Source organism: Schistocerca americana, chromosome 2 (assembly GCF_021461395.2).
Source record: "Schistocerca americana isolate TAMUIC-IGC-003095 chromosome 2, iqSchAmer2.1, whole genome shotgun sequence".
NCBI classification, from domain to species: Eukaryota; Metazoa; Arthropoda; class Insecta; order Orthoptera; family Acrididae; genus Schistocerca; species Schistocerca americana.
In genome coordinates, this window is record NC_060120.1 from 1,006,740,535 (window position 1) to 1,006,768,110 (window position 27,576).

General features: G+C 44.8%; 1 protein-coding gene across 1 annotated transcript in view; it reads right to left on the bottom strand.

Moving 5' to 3' along the window:
- The window catches only part of LOC124594618 (elastase-1-like), a 91,857-nt gene that overhangs the window by 26,544 nt on the left and 37,737 nt on the right, over window positions 1–27,576 (bottom strand). The window contains exons 3-4 of the mRNA XM_047132990.1: window positions 9,106–9,197; window positions 2,449–2,561 (exon numbers count right to left, since the gene is read on the bottom strand). Of these exons, the coding sequence (XP_046988946.1) occupies window positions 2,449–2,561; window positions 9,106–9,197 (205 nt within the window). The remainder of the gene's footprint in view (window positions 1–2,448; window positions 2,562–9,105; window positions 9,198–27,576) is intronic.

Sequence of the window (27,576 nt, forward strand, 5' to 3'; positions counted from 1 at the left end):
AGGATTCATTCTTGAAAATGACTGATCGCATGAATATACAGATCTGAATAAGGGACGAACAGTAAATGCTAATTTCTTCAGCTGATAATGAATCAAGAATACTATTCAATATGTTAAAAACTAATATATCTTCGATTCCGAGCATTCGCCTAAAGACAGACTCACCAGCTGAGCCTGTAAAAATAGGAATAAGGAAACAAGTCATATATGCGGGACAAGTACTTTTATTTGTTATTAAACAAGCTTATATTTATTTGTCATCCTCCTCATCTGTTTCACTTATTTCCGACTCAGAATTATTATCATAATTCAAGATGAGCCCTTATTAGTTCCTTAAAACAAAATTATCTTATTTCTTCCGATCGCTCGCTTTTTTCCACACTTCAGGAACCTTCAATGGAGTAGATACAACAGGTTCTTCATTTTTGGTCAAAAGTTTAGGGACCATGTTGTAGTATTCCTGAGTGCTGAAGCATCAGAAGTATAATGAAAGCTGCCTGTTATCAATACCAAAACTAAGTATTTGTTAGATGCTCGAAGCGACAACTTGTCTTATAATTATTACGATGATAGCTCGAATGTATGATCGCAGCCGAATCTCAGAGTGATCCAAGCTGGCACTCAGGTAACGTTCTACCGCCGCCTTAGCGTCATTTGGCAGAAACTCACTGTCTCATCCGCCCCGTTTTCTCGTGTATTTCTGCGTTCGTTACGAGTGATTTAGTCCTGCTGAACTGGAGGTAAGCGCTGCTCTGGTTACCTGAACACGCTAAGCAATTTAAGAGTCCTGTGCCACTCACGTACGTACTGTGACATTAATTGATACGGTGAGCATCTGCTATATGTAACTGAGCGTTTTATTAAATATATCTGCATCTTTGAGTCTGCGTACGAGTTATTTACATAGCTTTGTAATCTCACTACGTGCACTTCATTCTATTACTGATGATGTCCACAGTAATTAAGTGAGAGACCAAGATTAATTAAGCCTGCAAGTACGGCATGAAGACGTTGCCTGGCCGCCGATCATCACTCTACATTGTGTGCTGGTGTACATTTTAGCAACAGCATACGATGCCAAGAGAAAGTTGTACAAACCCTTGGATCCACGCCGGCCGATGTGGCCGATCTGTTCTAGGCACTTCAGTCGGGGACCGCGAGACCGCTACGGTCGCACGTTCGAATCCTGCCTCGGGCATGGATGTGTGTGCTGTGGTGTCACCGCCAGACACCACACTTGCTAGGTGGTAGCCTTTAAATCGGCCGCGGTCCATTAGTATACGCCGGACCCGCATGTCGCCACTGTCAGTGATTGCAGACCGAGCGCCACCACACGGCAGGTCTAGAGAGACGTCCTGGCACTCGCCCCAGTTGTACAGCCGACTTTGCTAGCGAAGCTACACTGACAAATACGCTCTCATTTGCCGAGACGATAGTTAGCATAGCCTTCTGCTACATTTGCTACGACCTAGCAAGGCGCCGTATTCAATTGATATTTATTATGTGAAGCATGTATCATCAAGAGCTATGTTCTACAATTGTGGATTAAAGTTAAGTATTACATCATCTACGTACTTTATTTGCAATTCTCAAGATATTAACTGTTCCAGACCTCACGGCAGTCAGCGTGTAATTAAGTGCGTGCATTTCGGCCTCCTCTAGAAAAACAGTGTTGGCTTTTCTGCCAACACTACATGTGCTGTCCTTAGGATAGTTAGGTTTAAGTAGTTCTAAGTTCTAAGGGACTGATGACCTCAGATGCTAAGTCCCATAGTGGTCAGAGCCATTTTGAACCTTGGATCCACCTTAGAGGGAAATAAAATGAGTGAAATAGAGGAAACTTTTAGTCTTACTGTGTTTCATTCCACCAATCTTCGAAGCAGTTCATCTAAGTCTGATTCACCAAGAGGACAGCCCGAGTGATCATGGAAGACAACACCACTACCAGCAACTGAAATATGATGGAAAATACTGAGCCATAACGTTAGATGCTTCAAGGATGGAAAGTTTTGTATTTTTGCACTGTAGTTTACGAAAATATAAAGAATTCAGATTTACCTTGTGTTGTTCTGTTATAATTTATTGTATAGAAAGTTTGGAGGAAAATTCAATGCCTTCTTAAGGAGTCCTTAAACATGGACACGCTTTTGTATATTTAATGGACTTCAGTCTTTGGTATTAACAATCAGTGTACAAATGAAGTGGAAACAGCAGGTTACACCCAGCCAGAGTGACTATAACTCGCTGAAGTTTATTTTCTAAATTGCTCTTATTCCACTGAAATTACTCTGAGTGTCTTGTTTATTAGTCCAAGCGCAAGTTATCACAAATTTAAAGGAAATTATGAAGTACAAGTAAGAGAAGTGCTGATAATGTTCGTAAGAGATCTGATAAGATTCTTATTCTTAATTTCTACAGTTGCTACACTGGTGCAGAGAGGGTACTTACACTGAGGGATGGATCCCGCGCTGGGCAGCTGAATGGTCTGCACGCAGGAGTTCAGAGATAATGCGGTGCCCAGCTTGAAGATGGCGATGTCGTTGACAATAAGTACGTTATCTCTGTAGGATTAATAGAAAATGGTATTTTTTAAGTGAGAGTCCGCTTGTCGATAAGGACACTTCACGTACTCTAATTATTGTTGAAATAACCGATTGAACAAATTTTAAAAATTATCATATCACAGCCGTTCATTCGAGCCTTAATAAGGTGTAGATGGCGGTTTATTTACCAGCAACAGCCAGTATTAAATGATGGCAAACGATACTAGAAACAGGAAAGAATATCCACCTGTTGAAAGACCGACAGGTAAGAGATCCTGTCAGTGGCCGTCAGCTATCGGCCTTAGGGAAGCACCACATTCTGTTTGCCTGAACTGTGCCCTGAACTCCTGCATCTACAATCACTGTTAAGATGCGATCAACTACTAAAGATACTGCCCACGGAAGACTCATGCAGTGTCTTCCTGTTCCACCATCATCATTAATTATATGAACTGCCTCAGCCAGGCGGGATTAGCCGAGCGGTGTTGGGCACTGCAGTCATGGCCTGCACGGCTGGTCCCGGCGGAAGTTCGAGTCCTCCCTCGTGCATGGGTGTGTGTGTTTGCCCTTAGGATAATTTAGGTTAAGGGGAGTAGGACGTCAAACGAGTCGACGTGGAGCAGGAGAGGCACCACGGGACATTTTAATTTCCACTGTCTATACTTTTACAAATAAATTCATAAAACTTTAACAGCGTGACCAGGAACGATTCAGCATTCATACTCATAGCAGTGGAAGCTCTAAAACGTAACAAAACACATATTTTTACATGTGAAATTTCATCATTTTTTCAGTTCCTACTGGCTGCATTTGTTGCTATAGGTACACTTCTCTTCCTAAGTAAGAGAGATTCTTCGATCACTTTTGCACAGCATACAAACCATAGTTACAGGTGTATGAAACTCTAGAAGTTATTTAATTTATGAAAAAATGAATGAACAGTAATATTTTAAACTTCATGTTTAGAAAAAAATTCAAGTTTTATAGTTAATTATCCCAATTTTTCCACAGTTTTTAATAGATTTGGAAAATTCTAGAGTTTCATACACCTGTAACTACTGTTTGTATGCTATGAAAAATTCATTGAAGAATCTCTCTTACTTAGGAAGAAAAGTGTACCTATAGCAACAAATGCAGCCAGTAATAAGTGAAAAAATGATGAAATTTCACATGTAAAAAAAGGTATTTTGCTACGTTTTTGAACTTCCACTGCGATAAGTGTGAATCGTCAATCCTTCCTGGACGTGGTGACAAAGTTTTATGAATTTATTTGTAAAAGTATAGACAGTAGAAATTAAAATGTCCTGTGGTGACTCTCATGCTCCAAGTCGGCCCGTTTGACGTCCTACCCCCTTTAAGTAGTGTGTAAGCTTAGGGGCTGATGACCTTAGCAGTTAAGTTCCATAAGATTTCACACACATTTGTATTTTTGAAGTGCCTCATAAATACCGCGTTCTTCACATCGGTAACCCCAGGTTATTAATCAATTGTCACGTCAGTTTCAATTGCACTGCGCAACACAATTAATGGGCCACATTCGCAAAAACCAGTAACAGTTCCAAATTTGGTGAATGGTGTCGACAATGTTCCTCTGTAACGGTGCAAAAGCGTGGCGTCATGTGACGTCACCCCCAGGGTCGGCGACGCTTCAAACAACCAAACGTCCACACTTACGAAAACAAGGCCACAACTCCGATGTTGATGTGAGCTGTTAGGTGGGTTAATGATGTTACCTTGGCACCAGACTTCACCACAATTTTTCCCAACACCACTGCAAACAAGTCAGACAATGGGAGGGTCGTCAAATTCCCTATTACACACATTTCGCCCCTTCTCTTGACGCCTCTGCGATATAGGACAGAATCCTAACGTCCAGCGACGTTATCACACAGCATTCTTATGAGTGACCGGGGAAAACATTTCAAACACACCGCCGCTCAGAATCGGTACGAGAAGTCCTCAGGGGGTGGCATACAAGGCATCAATGAAACCACCGCTTTTTTGAGTCTTTGATCCCACACATTTTGCAATCTAAAGCGGCAGTTCACGGTGTAAGGAGCAACAGGACGACGTTCTTGACAACTTTTGACTCTGTTGAACCCTCCTGGACGATTCAACCTGTCCCTCAGGACATCCTGTACTTATAACCCCACTGGACGTATCGGATCCTTTTGGAGTACGACCGCAATTTTTGCTTTTGTGTACAGGGCGTGTGATGACCTCAACCCACACGAAAAATAATTATCAAAATCTATACTGTGAAGTCATCCAAAATTGTAGTTGGAAAACCACACTCTTTGTTATACTTTTCAATTGGTCACGATCCCACTTTGTTTATGAACTTAAAACACGAATATTCACGAGAAACTGCTCTGAAATTAACCTGAACCGACAAAATTGTGTATATATTCTCTGAAACTTTAAAGACATCTAAGACAATATCTGAAAGGAATTAGAAAAAGTGACAAAATTTCGTGAATCACACACAATACTGTTAATAATTGCATGAACACTGGGGGGGTTCAGCACACATCTACCCTTTTTTGAGTATAACCAGTGTCTCTTAATACTACGACTCGTAGCAATACAATATCAAAAACTTTTATTACTGGGTAAACAGTCCCTGCGTGATTTGACAGCCGACGCTCACGTCAGGACTTGCACCAATACGGGAATAGCAGCTTTTACGTTATTGGTCAGAACGCAAGCAATTATGGCGGTCGCCGTAATTTTCGCGCGACGCCATATTTCGTGACAAAATACTCTTATTAGTCACTGTCATATATCTAGTCTCATAACAATACATAAAACTACATAAAATAACTACAATAATTTTGACATGCAAGGAGAATTAGTTCTAATGAGAGGAAGAAATTTATATTTACTGGTGTTTCAACAATGACTACCAGGTAACTTTTAATTCACTGATTGTAATTTTATTTTCGTTAGCAGAAAGCAAACATAAACTAAACAAAGAATTTATTTGACTAGAGTCTGTAATTCTTATACTTTTAATAGAAAAAGAAAGTTTCTAGGTCAGGGGATAGCGATCGGCGAAATCTCTTAACTTTTTGTTGCATACGAAGCGTCGCTTTGGGCAGCACGATGTCGGCGGGTTACGATGATAAGAGCAGCATATAGGCATTTCCGCTGGTTAATCTTCTCCGGTGAAACGCAAATAAAGTTCCGGCACAGGTGTATCATTAACCCCATGGTGGTTAACAAACCACAAGGCGCCAGTATACGACCGTTGTTGACATGTCCTCTCTTTCAAGGTACATTACGTAGACATCGCTCGTTTTTACACTTTATGCACTGTCCGTGACGCTACCGTCCATAATTACACAGTTCGTCGCATTCATATAGTCTTAGCCACAAACACACAGTTCATAGAATTGTTCTTGTGTGCGAAGCACACCGTAAACAATGTCCACTCTGTTCTCGCATTTCCAACTTCGACAGCGTCACTGAAAGTCATTTATATTTCACATTTAATTAAAGTCTTCACTTTCACGGCTCGATAGAATGTGATAGACAACAGTTCCACCACCCAAAACCAATACCAGCAAAGTTCATTCGCATAAAAGCACTGTTCGTGTCGGCCACAACAAAGGATTGTTAGCGGCACTTTCACAGTCTGGTTTATTTGCCCTTAAAGTTCGCTCGTGATGGCATTACATACTGCAGTGGTAAAGAGAATTAACAATATGATAGTTCGGTATCACTGTCCACACAATTACGTATGCTTTTCTTAAAACACAGTACTCTTTTTCCACGCACGCTTCACAGACACACCATCCACCATCCCCTCTACTACACAGCAACCGTTCGGCTATCGATATCACTATCGCTGTCACCTGTCTATAGATGTTATGTCGTTATAGTAAATTACATAAATCTTTATAGATGGTATTGACTGCATTTTTCACAATTAATAATATTCCAAAAGAGAACTTTACAAACTATACCACAGGTACAAAGCAAGAAACATATTTATCCATTGGCAAACGAAATAATCACAATTACATCTTTACATTTAAAAACCACAGTTGAATGTTACATAATCACAATTAGAAATGCCCATGTGAACAAAAGAAAAAGAATAGAAATCTAAAGAAAATCACGCAAAAAGTTTTATATGCCTAATTAGCAATGCCTTCACAGGCGAAACCACTAGGTCCGCGGGTGAGACATGTACATATGCGTGAATAAAATGATAAAGGGTCGCTCTGAGATTTCCATGTTCGCACGCAGGAGGGTGCGAATCAGGAGAGGTGAACAGCTTTTGCTACTTCGGATAGCGTTCAAATTTCGCGGAATTGCTTAGAACGGTTCTTAGTGGTTCCACCCTCTAAATCATAAAAAAACGCTGTCTCGTGACACTCCACAAAGGTGCGATGACGTTTAATGGGGTTGTAGCCCCACAATGTCCTTAGAGAACGTTCAGATGGCTCTGAGCACTATGCGACTTAACTTCTGAGGTCATCAGTCGATTAGAACTTAGAACTACTTAAACCTAATCTAACCTAAGGACATCACATACATCCATGCCCGAGGCAGGATTCGAACTTGCGACCGTAGCGGTCGCGTGGATCCAGACTGTAGCGCCTAGAACCGCTCCGTTAGAGAATGGTTCATCGCGCTGCGAAATGTTGTTTTCAAATGTGTGAGAATCAACGCCAAAAGCGAAGGAGTAGTTTCGTTGACGCAGTTTATGACACCCGTTGACGCCTTGAGCGATGGTGTGTCTGAAACGTTTTCCTAGGTCAGCCGTAATAAAATCGATATATATAGGGTGTCCGAAAAGTCTTTCCCTGATTACATAAATTGATAACTCAGGCTAGAAGTAAGATACAAATATGAAACTTGTGTCGAATTGTTTACAACTATCAAAGTTTTTTTCTGTTTTAGGTTCGCAGTATGTAAGTAGTGGATGAGGTGCAGTGCCCAAGAAGCCATGTTAACCAATCAGGAGAAGGCACAGTGTGTCCTGTGGTACCATAAGACACGATCACCAACCACAGTGCAGAGACGCTTCCAGACAACATTTGGAAGGAATCCACCTGATGTCAAGAGCATTAAAGCCTGGTATGAGAGGTTCAAGAACACAGGATCGGTTGCTGACCTTGAGAAGTCTGGTCGACCAAGAACCTCAGCAGACAGGGTGGAAGCTGTAAGGCAGTCTTAGGTCCAAAGAAATCGGTGCGCAGGGCCTCACGTGAACTACAGATGCCAAAATGCTCTCACATGACATTTTACACAAACGTTTATTGTTTCCTGCATACAAAGTGCAAATCGTTCAGGCCTTGTTGCCCAATGACTGTACACGGCGATATGACTTTGCTGTCGAAATACTATCACGTATTGAGGACGATGATGGTTATCTCAGACGAATTGCCTTTTTCGACGAAGCGGTTTTTTTTTTGTCAGTGGAGTAGTGAACCGCCATAATGTGCGCATTTGGGGTTCACAACCGACTGGCGAGGTCATGCAGTGCACCGGAGGCAGTCCAAAGGTGAATGTTTGGTGCGCGCTACTGCACGATCGAATTATCGGACCATTCTTCTTCGCTGCAGTGTATCTGGACATGTTGCAACTGTATGCTGTTCCTCAGCTGCTTCAGTATCACCCCGATGTCTTGTTTCAGTAAGACGGTGCACCGCCTCATTGGGATTTGGACGTCCGTGCCTATCTCGATATGACCTTTCCTGGGCGATGGATTGGTCGTGATGGGCCAACGGTTTGGCCTCCACGCTCTCCTGACATAACCCCATTAGACTTCTTTTTATGGGGCTATGTCAAGGACGAGGTCTACCGAACACGTGTACCAGATCCTGAAACACTGCGGCAACGGATAACCACAGTCGTTGAATCGACCCCTCCAGTGATGTTGGCTAATGTGTGGACGGAAATTGAATATCACCTAGATGTGCTACGTGCTACCAAGGGAGCTCATGAGGAAGTTTACTGATGTGTGAAAAAAACTTTGATAATTTGTAAATAATTAGACACCAGTTTCGTATTTGTATCTTACTTCTAGCCTGAGTTATCAATTTATGTAATCAGGAAAAGACTTTTCGCACACCCTGTATATATAGCGCAGAAGCGTCAACAGAAGGGGTGCAAAGTGCGTAAGAGGGGTGTCACGGGTTTCCTATGACACGTCCACGGGGGCCTTGGACTAAATTTTAGTGACGTTTGCTGCCGATGTGACATTATTAACCCATCTTGCAGTTCTCAGGAACTTCTGAGCGTCGCCTTTTCTTCGCCCGTGCCGACACGTTGCTGTCTGAACCATTGCCAATACCGATGGTGACGGTGCAGGGCACCATGCTTCTACACCATAACAGAAGTAAGTTGTCGGCATCTTCGAACCTAACTTCGAACTTCCGCGTCGCAGTGGGAGTCAGAGGATTTCGGAAAGCGGCCATTCTATTGTGTTGCGCAGTACAGATTCCCCCAAAATAATTATTTTAAAACAGTCTCTAACACGCACACTTTGCACGGATAGTGGTCAAAAATTCACCCCAGAAGGAGAGGTTAAGTTCACGTCTTTACTCACCCTGGATAGTCAGGGTGCACGATCTGCTCTGCCATCAGTGACGTCTGTTCGGTGCCTTCGTCAGTACTGAGCTTCAGTTCTCCGGCCACCGCCTGTCAACAGCAAACAAGAAAAAATTCCTCAACGTGTTAAACTTTTGTCTTCCTTTTTACACTCATCTGTGCCTGTCTTGTGCTGTTCTTCTCATCTTAGTATACAACCTGTCCTGCAGGCCGTTTTACAAATTCCAGTCTTTGTACGCCGCAGTCTGTGTGCCGCTACAAACCTTCCTGTTTACTACTACATTTAACTGCATGTGGACGCGTTTTACACGCTGTAGATCGTGGTTATCGCTGCAAAACGGGTTTTCGGACATACCTTTGTTTTTCCATCTCAAATTTAATACGACTCTTTAAACCGGACAAAACAACCAGATTCTGAAATTTTTTCAATTTCTCATTTTTATTATTTCCAATGACAAACGCAGACATCGAACAAAGACTGAAAAACTTTAAGAGGTCTGCATTACACGTTTCGAGACACGCAGACTCAAAATATCAAATAAAACAAGTAAATAAAAGAAAACTAAGACAATCTACTTTCTGCAGCTTTCGCGAAGATTAATGTAGGCCGCGCGGGATTAGCCGAGCGGTCTTGCCGCTGCAGTCATGGACTGTGCGGCTGGTCCCGGCGGAGGTTCGAGTCCTCCGTCGGGCATGGGTGTGTGTGTTTGTCCTTAGGATAATTTAGGTTAAGTAGTGTGTGAGCTTAGGGACTGATGACCTTAGCAGTTAAGTCTCATAAGATTTCACACTCATTTGAACATTAACATAGGGTTAAATACTAAAAAACAAACTCCGATATTCTCCTGTTTCATTCCTAATTTTTTGAAACTCTGCTCAAAAATTATGTTGTAATTGAGGTTCATACATCCATCTGAGCACTATAGTCAGTGGTAAAGGGTGAAGGCTTGATTTGGACAGCTCTTATTTTTTCGTGCTAAGTTGTCCGTTTCCAAGGATCTGCAGGGAGATAAAGGAATATTACATCAACACAGAAAGCAGACCAGTTGCTTTCTCTTTTGCTTGTAAAGTATGAGTGAGCTGCAAAGTTTTTAATTTTTTTCTGTTTCAGTAATTTCCTTTCTTTTTTATTTTTTCATAGAAATGGCAGACATATAATAATTTTGTAATTGTTTCAAATGAAAAACCCTTTCTGCAATCAGATACAATTATTTTCTTTCAACCCGGTGTAGGCTGTTACACACTCCTGCGCACATACACCGCAATAGGTACACTATTGTCTCAGCATCGCAACACCGATTCTTGTATCACATGTATGTTGGTCGCTTCTAACTGTCGGCCTTGTTCGTGAAATAACATTGATTGCGTTTCTCACTTTTTATGATAACCCAATATTTCAAAGTAGTGGAAATTTTCGACTAAACATTAGACGTTGTTTAAAAAGTTTTGTTTTAATAACCAAAAACTGTAGGAACACTGCTATGGGAAACTGACGTGCGACACCGGTTTTTTACCCATTATTAGCAAAAACAGAATACGTGTTATATCCAATACCGAAAAATACCAATTATTCTAAACTGAAACACCGGTATCGATTTCAAGCGATCGGTTTTATCCATCCCCATCCGAAGCCCGAACAGCCAGCTCCTACTTCTGATCCGCGTTTTCCGTTGACTTTCTTCCTCTCCTGTTGTTTGTGGATCATCTGCATTTCCTTCTGTACCTACTCATTTAGAATTTCTTCTACAGTAACATCTCAAATGCTTTCCCGTCCTTCTTCTCCATGTTTCCTGTGGCCAAGATTCACAAAAATCAAATGTTGTGCTGCATACTTGCACAACCAGAAACTTCTTCGTTACAGTATATCAATATTTGATGCCAGTATATGAAGTGTAAGAATTCCGTTACCGTGTGATAAAAAAAAAAAAAAAAAAAAAAAAAAAAAAAAAAAAAAAAAACATATGACGAACGGAGCGATGAGTGCATAAGAAGGATAGCAGCACGCAGCAAAAACAGTATTCCTCTCCATCAGATACTTACTAATAGTAGACATTGATCTGAGATAAGATTTTTTAGATCTCTGGAGAACAAACATACATGGAAGAGATTCATGGACTGTGAGAAACCGGGATCTGAAATGTTGAAAAAAGTGGTATGTCAGAAAGGGGATCTTGAAAGAATCGGCAAGGAAAAGAAAACATCGTGTGTGAAATACACTAATAGACATAAAGGACAATGTTATAGGATATCAGAAAATAACTTCCATGATAACAGGGAGAGCCATAGAGGACAAATGTTGTCGGAGAAGACAGAGAGTTGAATATGCAGAACGAATAATCAAGGAGTTTTGGTGTAACTGCTACTTGAGAGTACCAGACTGCCACACGGCAGTGAGAAGACCGATGAACCAAAGAAAAGAGCACTTGAAAAGAAGTAAGTTTGCTTCCCGTGCTCCGATCTATTATGGATACCACATTTCCTTCGATCATCGTCTTTAAGCAGGCTTGTTACATAACAGACAACCGTGTCACGTCTTATTGCAGCTAACAGTAAGACCGATAATATTAACATCTGCGATGCATGCGCCTAACAGTCGCCTACACTTCTGGTAAACCACCAAACTAGCGACTCATCAACTCCTTTACTGTAACAAAGACATAAAAGGAAATCCAAATTTCACTGGATCCGATTGAAGCGTTTCCACGGTTTCCCGCATATTGAAAAACAATACCTATTCGGTACTGGAACTCCCTCCCACGTATTCGCTGGGATGTAGCTTGTATTCTAAGCTCGCTGGGATCTGGCATCGAAGAGAAACGAGAGACATGTAAGCTTAGAAAACGTCTTTCCTGCCCGTTGTGAATACGAAATCAAGTAAAAAAAAAGAAATACAAAAAAGAGTGAACAAGAAAAGCCTCCATTCTATACGGCTTACAGATTCAAATTTGTTGCTACTTTCTTCTCATGCTTAATGTAGCGTAAACCGATATTTCAAAAAAAGTCAGTCTGTCATCGGAGCTCATGTGAAGTAAGCAAATATTTGATTAACTCCGCGAGCACCTCGCTTCCGATACTACCAATGGTGAAACCGATGCGACAGACAGACCATCTTCAAATCGACCACGAACAGCTTTCGTTCCACTAAACGGAGACGTCAGTCAGGCCAGTCAGTAAATTGCTATTCGAAGTCTGCGGAGGAAGCTCTGTACTGGCTCAAGTGAAGCGCAGTAAATACACATATCAGAAAAAGTTTTGCAACACTCCGGTTCCCAGAACTCCTGAAGATAGACGTTGACTGTGGATATTGTATCACAGACACAGTCCCTTTGACTGTTCAGAGGTGTCACTAAACCCGTCCAAAGACGTAAACAACCATGCATGAGCAGCGCCTATTAGATGGAGGGGTCCGACAGCCGATCAGTTCCAGTCACTCCACCAGGAAGGAGGTACACGGCTCCTGTTGTCTGTAGTTCAACCATGCCTAGACGGTCGATCTCTTCCGCATTGTTACTGCCAGGAAGGGCTCTCAAAAAGAGAAGTGTCCAGGCGTCTCGGAGTGAACCAAAGCGATGTTGTTCGGACATGGAGTAGGTACAGAGAGACAGGAACTGTCGGTGACACGCCTCGCTCAGACCGCCCATCGGCTACTAATGCAGTGGATGACCGCTACCTCCGGATTATTGCTTGGAGGAACCCTGACAGCAACGCCACCATATAGGATAATGCTTTTCGTGCAGCCATAGGGCGTCGTGTTGCGACTCAAGCTGTGCGCAGTAGGCTGCAACTTCACTCCCGACGTACATGGCGAGGTCCATCTTTGCAACCACGACAGCATACAGCGCTCAGGATTGGCATCACTTTCTCTTCACCGACGAGTGTCGCATATGCTTTCAACCAGACAACCGTCGGTGACGTGTTTGGAGGCAACCCGGTCAGGCTGAACGTCTTAGACACACTGTCCAGCGAGTGCAGCACGGCGAAGGTTCCCTGCTGTTTTGGGATGGCATTATGTGGGGGCGACTTACGCCACTAGTGGTCATGGAAGGTGCCGCAGCGGCTGTACAATACGTGAATGCCACCCTCCGACCGATAATGCAACCATATTGACAGCATATTGGCGAGGCATTCGTCTTCATGGACGACAATTCGCGCCCCCATCGTACACATCGTGTGAATGACTTCCTTCAGGATAAAGAAATCGCTCGACTATCGTGGCCAGCATGTTGTGCAGACATGAGCCCTATCGAACATACCTGGGACAAATTGAAAAGGGCTTTTATGGACGACGTGACCCACCAAACACTCTGAGGGACCTACGCCGAATCGCCGTTGGGGTGTGGGACAATCTGGACCAACAGTGCCTTGATGAACTTGTGGATACCATGCCACGACGAATACAGGCAAGCATCAATACAAGAGGGTGTGCTACTGCGTATTAGAGGTACCGATGTGTATAGCAAACTGGGCCACTACCTCAGAAGGTCTCCCTGTCTGGTGGTACAACACGCAATGTGTGGTTTTCATGAGGAATAAAAAGGGTGGAAATGTTTATGTTGATCTCTGCCGGCCGCGATGGTCTTGCGGTTCTAGGCGCTGCAGTCCGGCACCGCGGGACTGCTACGGTCGCAGGTTCGAATCCTGCCTCGGGCATGGATGTGTGTGATGTCCTTAGGTTAGTTAGGTTTAATTAGTTCTAAGTTCTAGGGGACTGATGACCTCAGAAGTTTAGTCCCATAGTGCTCAGAGCCATTTTGTTGATCTCTATTCCAATTTTCTGGACATGTTCCGGAACTCTCGGAACCGAGGTGATGCGAAACTTTTTTGACGTCTGATTACAAATTCGGAGGTACCGAAAACTTCGCTCTCTCCCTCCCTCTCTCTCTCTCTCTCTTACATCTATCTAAACACTTCAAACAAGAGACTGCTTAAAAATATACATCCAAGCTTGGTGTCCTCTCTTCTACAGGATTGTTCATTATGGTTCAAAGAACCTACTGTCATGCGTATTACTTGGAGCTGCGGTTGGCGATTGGGTGTCTCTGCACTTTGTCTGACGTCACGACACCGGATTCTGAGACCCAGCAGCCCAACGAATTCGTCAAGCAGAAGGTGCACAAAATCAAACAGAGGCAAATGTCTACAGTAAATAAGTGAAAACCGAGTTCCCAGAATAACATCATATTACACGAAACTATACAAGAATTACGCTATAACTGTACACGTTTACTCTCTCCTATACGTCACAAAGGGAACAGAAACTTTAGCGTGATGAATTCGCGCGTATTTCAGGATTTTAAGCACTTAGTGACTTCCAGCAAACTTTCAGCATAATTTCAAACCTTCTCTAAACTTTTTCTCGCATACATGCTTGAAGTCAAATGTTTAACACATTAACTCATTTATAGAGCAATCAGACGTTTAAAGCTGTTTTATACATGAGCTAGATTCTTTACTAGTTGCACAGGTTGTGCAAGATAGGCAATCGCAGTTGTCGGTAGCTCTCGATGTTATATAGCAGGGGTGCCCGCTATTGGTCTGATGGCGGGCGGTACCTCACGTTCGTTCTGGTATTTTTTTCTCACCTTTCTCTCGTGCTCGAAAAGGAAGGCCGGATCCTTTGTTTTGTGAAGTATACTTGTTTATTAAAGTGAGTATTTGTCTAAAAAGCAACGTTTTCTCCCCTCTTGTGTGGCCCGTTATACACAGTCACTGTAAGAGATTTGCGGCGTGCGGTACTAAAATGTTTATGCACCCTTGCTACACGCTGCGACAGCAGCCTCCCTCCCACCCTCCCACCCCCCCCCCCCCCCCACACACACACACACATGATGCTTACCTGCTTTCAACTAAGTGCAAGTAGGTTTTGTGAATACACTACTGCAACTATATTCTTTTCTTTTAATTTACTGAAAGACACTAAATAAACTGTTTTAATGACTTCCGTGGTCCTTCAAATAGGGGTGCACATATGTTTCCCAAATCTTCTTTCAAGCCACGAGTTTTTTTCACTTGGTTGGTTGTTATTCTCCAGCTTTTCTTGTTTTAATGCTAATCTTTCAATCCTTACGTAACTGCATGCCCTTAGCGAAGCGATAAGAGATAGCCCGGAAAGGTGATGAAAGTGAATACAATTCATTGTGTTCTCTAAAACTAATCTCCGTCCGAACACCCTTCGGAACGCCCAAAGGTGCTGACCTACCACTGAACATCCTCAGTCTATACACGTCAGCGGATGCGGAGGATATGGAGGAACATCTTGTCAGCACACCGCTCTCTACAGTATGTCTCATACTTTTTATGTCCGAACGAGCTGATCCCGTACACTCCAATAACAATGATCTTTCGACCACTGTTCTGATTTCCATCAGTACTCTGGCATGATAAACTACATGGTCTGAACTTGGAAAGAGGCAGTATTTCTTGTTTCCTTTTAACTATACAGACCGAAGAAAGACTGTGTCATTTAATCATCTTCAATACCGCAAGACGTTAATTTTTTTTTAGGCTTTCGAAATTTTACTAGGAAAACTTGAGTCCAGTTGACGGCAGAAATTTGCGATTAACGTTTATACTACTTACGTTCCCCACTACGTTTCTTGTGCTAATCTGCCGCATACAACCGACCACTTGGTATTTGAGGGCGCAGTGAACCTTCAGCATCGCTGCTCGCCTTGGTTCGCCGGGCCGAGCGGTGATCACGGCGTGCCTCCCTGGAAACTCTGACGTCACTGGTCAGCCCAGAGTTCACTGGGCGGCTGCCCTGCAGTCAATCGGGCTGGCTGGCGCTGCTGCTGCTTGCGTGGTTTCTCGTCCGCGGTACCCCTACAGTAGCGTGTCTGAGGATCACTGGCGATAATACCAGGATAAAGAGCAATGGGAGACGATTCTGCATATGAACCTCTTGAAATCGTTTTTTGATATAAAGATGCCTGGTATTGAAGTGATGCAGACGTTTACAACTGCTATGCCTATGGGCCAATCAAGCAGGAAAAAGAGAAATGGTGAACATTCAGTGGTGGTTGTCAGTCACCTAAGCTGCACAAAGTTGTCCAGTTTCCTGTTCTACGATAACACTCACCCTCACTCCAAGGGGCCGATCGGTACCATCCGGCCGCCGTGTCATCATCAGCTGAGGATGCGGATAGGAGGGGCGTGTGGTCAGCATACCGCTCTCCCGGTCGTTATGGTGGTTTTGTTTGACAAGAGCCGCTACTATTCGGTCGAGTAGTTTCTCAATTGGCATCACGAGGCTGAGTGCACCCCGAAAAATGATAACGGCGCCTGGTGGCCGGATGGTCACCCATCCAAGTGTCGGCCACGCCCGACAGCGCTGAACTTCGGTGATCAGACGGGAACTGGTGTATCCACAGCGGTAAGGCCGTTGCCATACGGTGACATTAGTTCTTAGGAATTGGAACCATTGTTTCACCAGAAACGTATTAGCACAAAAATCGATATGAGACAGAAGTAGCAAATAAAGTATTCCAAAATTGACATATCTGAGTACCAATGGGTCTTCCACAGAAAATGTATTAGCAGTGTTGGGCCGTATCTACTTCTAATCACTGCGATTTAAAATATACTACAAAGTTTGTTACGACTTTCTCATGTTTGGGAAAGGGTTCTAAGTTATTTATTAGCTATTGACAGAAAGGGTGACAGTTTGTGTAGCACAGTAGTTTTGCTTTCAAAATGAGCAATCACTTGTTATTATTTACTCTTTCTTCTTGACGAATTTTTTTTTCATGAACGAATCATTGTCCCTATATGTAGACGATATAGGGAATGTTGTTTTTCTGAACAGACCACGTACTTAGCAGTAGGTAGCTACTTTCTGGGGAAAATGTAGTACCTATAGGGCAATCAAGCACGAAAAAGAGAAATGGTGAACATTCAGTGGTGATTGTCAGTCACCTAAGCTGCACAGACTTGTCCAGTTTCCTATACTACGATAATGTGCTATTGTTAGCTGTTCGTATTAAAAAAGGAATATCGCAAATTGTGGATAAGTTCTAAATGATAAATTTTGTTTCGTTACTGTGGTATCAAACTTCGTGACGGTATACCCGTGATTTTTCTGTAGCGGGCTGGTGTTACTGCACACTAACATGTACGCGGCTACTGCACGGTGTACGCGCTATGTTTTATTTAGTTAAAAAGACAGTGACAGAAAGAGAGATAGAAGGTAAGTGAGAAGGTAGCCTGTGATGGGTGAGGCGAGGGAAGGGGAGGAAACAGCCCCCGCACCCCTTCCGTGGCGCCACTGTCCGTGACTGTGTCACTGGCCGTCCGAAAAATACTGTACTTTGCTAGTAGGCTTGAATGTAAGCATTTTGTGTCGTTGTTCACCGCTAAAGGTCTCAGACTTTCACTTTTTATTCACATCTCCACCGAAAATGGGCAACATTGACCTGTAACGTCGATGCAGACATCACATCCACATTAAAAGCTAAAAAACCGAGCATTGGCTGTGTTTTAAGTGAATAAAACGAAACGTGTGTCATAACAGAAATGTGGAAATACATATTTCAGTAGTTGCAGGCACAATTTGACCGACATTATTTCAGAAGTATCAGTGCACGGATGTGTAGGCGCTACAGATCTCGCATGGTGCCACTCATGGCAGTGTTTTGAGCGCAGCGCGTACTTTCCTTTATCGACCACGTCACTGTACATGTGGCCACATTCCTGCTGCGCAAATTCGTCTTAGCTACGGACGCCGCACTGGAACTCGGAAATTTCCATCGCTGCTGGCGGTGTGGTGGGGGGAGGGAGAGAGATGGCGGTGGATGGTTTTCTGAAAGGTCACCCGCATCCTGCGCCTGTATGCCTGGCTGTCCCGCCAGATACCAACTGCAGTCTATTGATCTGCACAGGGCAGAGCAATACTAAATACTTTTAAATGTAACAGCGGTTTAAATTAATACCTCACTTCAATTACCCATAACGGCTATACTGGGTGATTCTAAAGTCACTATACATTTCAGTGATATAGTAAGTCACTGTACATTTCAGTGATATAGTAACGGAGTATTTGTTTCTTGCAGGTACTACGACAGAATGCTAACCGAAGAAGACCGAATCGCTGTTGTTTCTGCTCGTCTTCGTGGAATGACGTATGAACAGGTGCGGACAGGCTTTGCCCGTCGATTCCGGAAAACAGGCCCCATCAGGCTGCTATCAAGACCCTAGTCAATAAATTCCAGCGTACTGGTAGTGTTGCAGATGAAGAACGCCCAGGGAGGCCGGTCACAACTCCAGACACCGTGAAAAGTCTGCAGGATGCGATCACACGTAGCCCTTCCTCAGCTACCAGGAGACTTACAAGGGAACCTCCCCATCGCACCCCCCTCAGATTTAGTTATAAGTTGGCACAGTGGATAGGCCTTGAAAAACTGAACACAAATCAATTGAGAAAACAGGAAGAAGTTGTGTAGAACTGTAAAAAAATAAGCAAAATATACAAACTGAGTAGTTCACGGAAATATATGCAACATCAACGACTCTAGATATGCGGGACCGCCGTGGTCTCGTGGTAACGTGAGCAGCTGCGGAACGAAAGGTCCTTGGTTCACTGAGTGAAAATTTTAATTTTTTATTTTCAGTTTATGTGGCAAACTCTTATGTTTTCATCACTTTTTTGGGAGTGATTATCACATCCACAAGAAAACCTAAATCGGGCAAGGTAGAAGAATCGCCATGTGTACAAGTTAGGTGGGTCGACAACATATTCCTGTCACGTGGCGCACATGCCGTCGCCAGTGTCGTATAGAATATATCAGATGTTTTCCTGTGGAGTAATCTGTTGACCTATGACCTTGCGATCAAATGTTTTCGGTTCCTATTGGAGAGGCACGTCCTTTCGTCTACTAATCGCACGGTTTTGCGATGCGGTCGCAAAACACAGACACTAAACTTATTACAGTGAACAGAGACGTCAATGAACGAACGGACAGATAATAACTATGTAAAAATAAAGAAAGTAGAATTTACACTCCAGGGAAGACTTGAACCAAGGATCTCCCGCTCTGCAGCTTCTCACGCTACCACGGGACCACAGCGCTCTAGAAGTCACAGCGTCCATGATGTTGCCTATGTGGCCCATGGACTACTCAGTTTGTATATTTTGCTTATTTTTCACAGTTCCACACGACTTCTTCCTGTTTTCTCAATTGATCTGTGTTCAGTTTTTCAAGGCCTATCCACTGAGCCAACCTTAATCTGAGGGGGGTGCGATGGGGAGGTTCCCTTGTTAGTAGGGAGCTTGGTATTCCTCAAACCACTGTATGGAGAGTTCTTCGTTACAAGCTGACAAACGTGCGTACAATATCCAGTTTGTACATAAGCTTGAAGCGGAGGACTACGCAGCCAGGCACGCTATGTGTCATGCCCTGCTACAAGCTGTGGAAAATGATAATTTGATGCAAAATGTCTTGTTCAGTGATGAAGCTACATTTCATACCTGTGGGCATGTGAACAGACACAACTGTAGGATCTGGGCAGACGAACAACCAAGTGTGCTCCAGGAGTGCCAACGGGACACAGCAAAAGTGAATGTGTGGTTAGGGATAACGAGGTCAACAGTGTACGGCCCTTCTTCTTCAAAGAACAAACCGTTACTGGAACCACATACCTAGATATGTTGGAACAGTTTTTGGCACCCCAGTTGATATCTGATGGGGTTAGATATACTGCTGTTTTCAGCCGGACGGCGTGGCCGTGCGGTTCTAGGCGCTTCGATCTGGAACCGCGTGACCGCTTCAGTCGCAAATTCGAATCCTGCCTCGGGCATGGATGTGTGTGATGTCTTTAGGTTAGTTAGGCTCAAGTAGTTATAAGTTCTATGGGACTGATGACCACAGATGTTAAGTCCCATAGTGCTCAGAGCCATTTGAACCATTTGATACTGCTGTTTATCAACAGGATGGTGCACTACCCCATTTTGCCCTCGTTGTTCGGGATTATCTGAATCAAGCATTTCCCGGCAGATGGACTGGTCGTGCCTCTCCACGGATTTGGGCACCCCGCTCTTGACTTGACAACTTTAGACTTTTTAGCATGGGGGTTTATCAAGTCTAGGGTATACTAGGTGAAGATCCGCAGCACCGAACAATTAACACAATGGATTCGAGCCGCAGCTGCTGCGATTACACCAGATTTGCATGGGCAGGTTTTTCGGTCTACAGTAGTTGGGGGGGTGTGCCTAGACATGCAAGGTGGTCACATTGAAATGTACCGAAATTACGTCCTATTGTAACATAAGTTCCAGTACCATTACATATTGGTTAGTAAAATATGTTTGAGTACAAAATGTATAGTGACTTAAGAATCACCATGTATTATTTCCGATTTTCACCTAAATTACAATAAATTACTGGCCAATTTTATGATTATGTACTATGTTTTTTTCACCATGACACTTCCTGGAACATTTTGGCTAAACCAGTTTCAGATACAGGAAGAAATTCATTGTCAGTTTTGAGTGCTTTATTTCTCACACATTGTTCCATTTAGATTTTGTGAGAGTAAACTGATTATAACTGAAGGGTATGACAGATTAATTTCAGATTTTCTGACACGTAATAGTTTGTAGTACACAGGTTTGGTCGTGGTCAATGGTGTGGCGCACCAGACCGAGAGGCAGAGTCTGAACTCGTCATTGCCCTGTCATTTTTCCGTATAATCGACTGCGGGTTGGTAGAGGGGGACGGGGGCAGTTTGTGTGTCCGCCCCACACGGCATAGACGAAACTGGGCGCCTTTAGCTTGGCGGTCAACATCGCCTCAATGTTGGGGAATGGAGAAAGACTTGTAGACAGAGAACGACAGAACACAACAACTTGCCGCGTGGCTATTGGATAAGAATTAATTTTGTTTCATGGCCCACTTCCCACTATATAACGTGATGATGTGAACGAGTCATTTCGTGGAACATTGTTTGACTGCATGCCCATCATTTACAGCCTGGTCACATAATAGAAAACAAAGTTCAGTCAAATGACATAAGTATCATTTTTGCACTAAACTTCTATGGAATAGCAACAACTGCCCTGAAGAAATAATATCGGCTTATTATCAAAGAGAGCGTCTTAGATCTGGTTAATTGCAAGACGTAGGTAACTTACTTAAGACTGAAATATGCTATATGCTACAGATTAAGAGCTCGTTATTACAGAAATGTCTATCGTCCCCGGTAGAAGGTTGGTTACAGTCTCAAGTCCTCGTATACTGTAATCAGCCAGTAAACGTCGCCGGTCTGTGAGTGGCTAGCGCCTCAGCTATAGAAGGCGAATGACCCATAGGCAGTCCAAAAAAGAAAAAAAAAGCTTAAGCACTATGGGACTTAACATCTGATGTCATCAGTCCTCTAGACTTACAACTACTTAAACCTAAGTATCCTAAGGACATCATACACATCCATACCCGAGGCAGGATTCGAACCTGCGACCGTAGCAGCAGCGCGGTTCCGGACTGAAGCGCCTAGAACCGCTCGGCCACAGAGGCCGGCAGTCCACTACACATTTTGCGAACAGTATGGGAGCGGAAAGTGTAAAAAATCAAATGTTCCTGCACATACCAAAATCTTATGGCTTTGCGAAAGGCAAGTTTTGAACAGGCCTTTTGTCCTACCTATGCTACACATGCACTATGCGCAAAAGTGTACCTCTCTGGGAGGCAATATCCCTTCTCTCCACACGAAATTTGTCTCTTGTTACATTTATTGAACTTAAAACTAAAGTTTTTTAGAAAGCGAGTAACGGGCGTTTCAGACTTCTCATTCTGAATTCTGGATATCAGTTGGGCACGAACGTTGCTTTGCTTCAGTGCAGTATTCTAACACAGTCCTACAAACCTATTCATTATTAAAATTGTCGTTTTGAGTAAATATACTTTCCCGTTTGTATCAATCTCGTGGTGAATCGAAGACAGCACTCACACCTATAGCTTCTGAAGCTACGATCAACCTAACGCGTTACACTGTTCTTTGTACGACTCCACACGCTTCTACTGTCAATTTTTATGCTTACGCAAAGTTCACGTTTTGTCTTCCTTCATCATTAGCAAGTCTGTTGAAATCATATTAGATGTGAGACATTTATAGAGGAACGACAACGACTTTTCCGCATTAACGATAAACGCGGCAGGAGGTATTTAAAGCGATTTGGCGAGTCTTTAAGAATCATACGTTTCTGGCTAAGAAAATTTTTCCACGAATTAAGGCGATATGGTCGTTTTAATGCGAAACTTTACCTGCAACTACCTGACATATAAAAACTATGTGTCCGACACAGACTCGAACTTGGGACCTGCTGAACGCTCAGGAACGATGCGACTTGTGCACACGGTACGTGGGCCCCAACGCAGGTATACGCGATCGCAACGCACTCCAGCGGCAGTTGAGTGATGATCCTAGTTCGTAAGTCACACTGTTTACTCAACGGGCGCGCGTAAAATTCCCACATTAGCTCTATTAAAACGCACTTTTCCTCCATCGTCCACGAATAGGAAAGTACCATGTCCAACCAATAAGGACACAGGCTTATAAAAGTTCTATTACGAACAGTGCAGTACAAAGTTGGAATACTTCTCCGCATAAGATAAACATTATTTCATCATTCCCACATTTCAGTAAAACCCCAAGGTCAGTCTTACCTGATCAGTGTTCCTACCCAGTAGCAGAATCTTTGCAACATGTGCATTACGAAGCGTAAAAGAAAAAGGGGCAAAATATCTTTATACAAGTAGCGCAAGCTGTCCTGTAGATTAAGCCAATCGAACAAAGTCGTCCCTCAAAAAAAGGTGAACTTATATTTACATAACATCAAATATTATAGTATATACTTACATTAAACTAATAATAAAGTATCAGAACCCAATAAAAGCACGAATGTTAGTAAAAAAAACTGGAAGTGACAAGACGCGAACCACCGCCCCATCAAGTAGTGCTATATTGGGCACTGACGCTAGTCATTACACTATTTTTTTTTTTTTTTTTTATGAAGGTGGGGGAGGGCGCGGAAGGCAGAGCGATCAGGGGTCGTAACCCGAGGCCTGGTCGCAGTGTCCCCCTCGTCCGTCAAGGAATCAGGGATGGGAAGGGGAAATCTTCTGTGGGAATTATTGTTTATTTATTTATTTTTATTTACTGTTTTAATACATTCTTAATGTGGTTTTACTTTATACCACAACAAAAATAAATGTATCTAGCACCGCATCGTGCTCTGAGAAAAAGAAAACAATATCTCGGCACGTTCCTACACCGAGGTAATGTATATGGGGAAAACGAAAAAAAAAGTGCTTCATACAGGATACAGAAGGGTGTGTCGCTACTCTCCTTACGCTTCATCATCCAGGTACGTCTTCACGTATATCATGTTATTCCACCGAGAATCGAACTTAGTCATGTCAGCTCACTCAATGGGTATCTTCTCCTACCTGTTGATGATCCAGCTGCGCGGAGGGTCGCCTAGGGCACTCCCTAAGTAATTAGAAAAATACTGTCTGTATTTTGGGTTCCGTACGATCTTGCAATGACGTTCTTGTAGGTAGTTCCAAAAGTCTAATACATCTTTAGGTCCATCGTGAAATAAGTAGTGTACCGCATGCGCACGGATCCACGTGACAGCGTTGGTCTTGGCGCGCGGGAAATACTGTTGATCCGGAAATAGTAGAAACCGAGGTGTAATGTGTTCCGGAGTCACTCGTAGAAAATACGACAAGATTTGTCGCACCAAGCGCCATACGTCTTCTGCCGCGCCACATGTGAGACGGTGTTCGTCCGTGTCTGGTATCCCGCAGTCTACGCAGAGAGGCGATTCCGCCATGTTTATCTTGTGGAGGCGTGATCGGGTGATCTGTTTACCATTGACTGTGATGTACCATGTGGATCGGACGGCTGTGTCCAGTGGAACCGCGTGAATCGTCTTCCACACCACCTTCCAATTAACCTGAGGGCTTTTCGTCTCCACGATGTTTGGTGGGCGCCTCTGCTGTAGGACATGATATATATCCCGCGCCGACGCCTGTTTCGTCGGTGGTACTGCGATACGGAAATAGCTGTGTTCAATGTAAAAGTTCCCGAAGTAGTAGAAGGGTGGGGGTATGTCTTGCGTCGTCAGTGGGGGCATAATGGACGGCGGAGCTAAGGACTCCAACAACAAACCTGTCAAACTTTCCGGGTGGTGGCGCCACAGCTTGATGTGTGAGCTGACATACAGGGACACAGCTCTGTCGTGGACATGGACTAGGCCAAGACCTCCCCTTTCTGGGGGAAGGGTCAGTGACTCATAACTGACTTTGAAGAGCATGCCTGTACTGACGTAGGCTCCGAATGCCGCTAATAGACGTCGAGCCATCAGTAACGGTATTGGGAGAACACGCGCTATGTGTGGAAGGCGCGATGCGAGGTAAACATTAACGAAGTGTGTCCTTTGGAGAATGTCGAGGGTCCGCAGACGAAGGTTGAAGATCTGGACCCGAATTTGTTGTAATAAGCGGCGGTAGTTAAGAGCCGCGGTGCGCCGTATGTCGTCGTGAAACTCTATTCCGAGACATTTGATAGTGCCACGAAGCTGTAGGGGTTCGACACACGCTGGGGTCAACCCGTCTCCTATGGACATGGCGACCGATTTGGCGACGTTGAGACAGCTGCCGGAAGCCACACCGTACGTGGTAATCCATTCCAGTGCTCTGTTGACATCGTCGCGATTGCGGAACACGAGAACCAGGTCGTCTGCATATGCTGTACAGCGAAATGTGACGTCACGTAGGGTAAGACCGGTGAGGCGTTGACGGAGACCACAGAGGAGCGGTTCCAGTGCCAGAGCATATAGTAACGTCGACAAGGGGCAGCCTTGACGGACGGAGCGGAAAATCGGGAGGGACTGCGAGAGACGCCCGTTAACGAGCACTTTGGAAGTCGCTCCTCGGAGTAGGCGCATCACGACGGCTGTGAATTGCTGTGGGTACTGCATGTGCTGGAGAACGGACGTTAGGTATGCGTGATCCACTCGATCAAACGCTTGGCTAAAATCTAGTGATGCCAGCGCTCCCGGGACGCGGCGTGCCCTGGCTAGGGCTATTAAGTCACGGTATCGACACAGTGCTGTGTGGATGTTGTTGATACCCCCTAGGGAAGTCTGATCTGGCGAGATGACGTAAGGTAGGGTCGGTCGTAGACGGTTTGCTAATAGTCTGGTGAATATCTTCATGTCGCAGTTGACGAGTGTTAGCGGGCGGTAATCTTGTATTCGAGCCCCACCTTTAGGCTTGTGAACCGGTATAATTATTCCTTCTACGAAGGTCGCAGGGAGCGGCACCGCGGGGGACATAAGCTCCCGACAGATGTCTGTTAACTTGGGAGCCAGTAAATACTGAAAAGTTCTATAAAACTCCACAGGGAGCCCGTCGGGGCCAGGAGACTTATTCGCCGCTCCTTTACCGATGGCGTCGATAACTTCGTCTTCCGTAATGTCATTCAATAATTCAGTTTGTAAATCCTGTGGGACAATGCCGTAAACCAGTTGTGAGACTGCTGTCACCGTCATCGGGTCGGAACATTGAGCAGAATAAAGTCGTGTGTAATGGTCGAAGAAGGCTGCAGCAATATCGCGTTGTGTGGTGTGATGAAGGCCGTCCTCAGTGGTGATGGCATGTATCAGCGCCCGTCTTCGCAGTTTACGTTCTCGGATGACGTGGTACATGGTGGGTCGTTCCGTTGCGAGTCTGTCTTGTGTCCGCGCTCGGACGATCGTCCCTTCGAGGTGTCGGCGCATATGGGCTACGATCTGTGCTTTCGCACGCTGAACTGTCAGCTGTCGTTCCGGTGTGGGTGGCAAGGAGGCGCATTCGCGAAGGACGGTGAAATAAAAATCAAGGGTTTGCCGCCTCCAAGCAGCAGTCTCACGACCATACGTAATAAAGGTTCGCCGTAGGGCCGGCTTGGCGCAGGTTAACCACCAACTAATCGACGTAGGATACGTTGGGAGGCGGCGGACGCACAAACTCCACGTGTCTTCGATGGCGCGTCGACAATCCGGAGAAGCGAGATGAGCAAGGTTTAATTTCCAGGGATGTCGGCTGCGCCACACCCGTTGGCGACGAAGGGTGACGGCACATATATAGGCCTCGTGATCAGAGAAGGCTACTGGCCACACCTCCGCGTCACTCACCGTTGCCGCGAGAGAACGGGAGACGTAAATCCTATCGATGCGACTAGACGAGTGACTCGTGAAATGGGTGTATCCCGGTCTATTTCCTCGGACATGTTCCCACGTATCTACTAGCTGGAGATCGCCGATGAGTGTCCCAAGTTCGGGGCACGGTGAATGGTGTGGCCGCTGATCTTTAGGTGCTTGGGTGCAATTGAAATCGCCCCCTAATATCAAGTCATCGTGCCTGCCCTGAAAAAGCGGTGCTATTCCTTCTGCGAAGAAGAGCGATCGGTCACGACGGCGATTCGTTCCGGAAGGGGCGTACACATTGATAAACCGGACGCCTTGCACCGTTACGGCCATTCCTCTAGCGTCGGGGAGATATCGGACTTCGTCCGCCTCAAGGCCCTCTCTGAGGAGAATGGCGACTCCACTGTTAGTTGGCGAGGCGTGGGACACATGAGCCGTATAACCATACATACCCGGGAAATCTTCGACGAAGACTTCTTGGAGAAAGACAATGTCAACGTCTGCTGCATTGAGCATGTCTTGGAGCAGCGACAACTTCGTACGTGTCCGAATGGTGTTAATGTTGATGGTCGTTAAGCGATAGGTTTGTAGATCGTCTCCTGCGGTGGGGGCTGCCGTCAGTGTCGCCGTAAAAGGTGGGGCCTGTGATCTGCTGGCCGCGTCCGCGCCGTCATCTGTTGCTACTCGGGAGGGGCCGAGATGTGGGAGGAGAGACCCCTCTCCTCATCCACCACAGCGGGCGTAGAATCGTCTTCAATGTCATCCGCCCAAGGTCCGCAAGTTAACGATGGCTGCGGTAGAACACTTGTGGGCTGAGTGACTAAGGGTGAATCCGCAGTTGTTTCCGGTTGTGTGCCAACGGCGGGCGCTGTGCTGGCCATCCGTTTGTCCGAGGGAGCGGAAACGGATTTGTCAAAATCAGACAAAGTGACAGGTGAGGGCGATCTCGTGTCATCCATTCTCCTCGTCGTTTCGTCGGCCGTCCGGTCGTCAACTGGAGAAGACGTCCGTTGGAGGCAATCGTCTGAGGGTGTGCGACGTCGCTTTTTATGTTTTCTCGGTGACCTTTGTTTGCGGACGTGGGTTTCTGAGTCCGAAAGAGTTTGTGGTTCCCGCATAGCATCCCCCTCAGGGAGAAAGGCAGAGGTCGGTACAACCCTAGCGTCGGGTTCCATTCTCTCGTCCGAATCTTCTTGTGGAGTCGATGGGCGGCGTTCTTCAACCCCTGCAGACACCGTAATGGTGTTGGTCAATCCAGGACCGGCGACAGGTGCGCATTCTAACGCT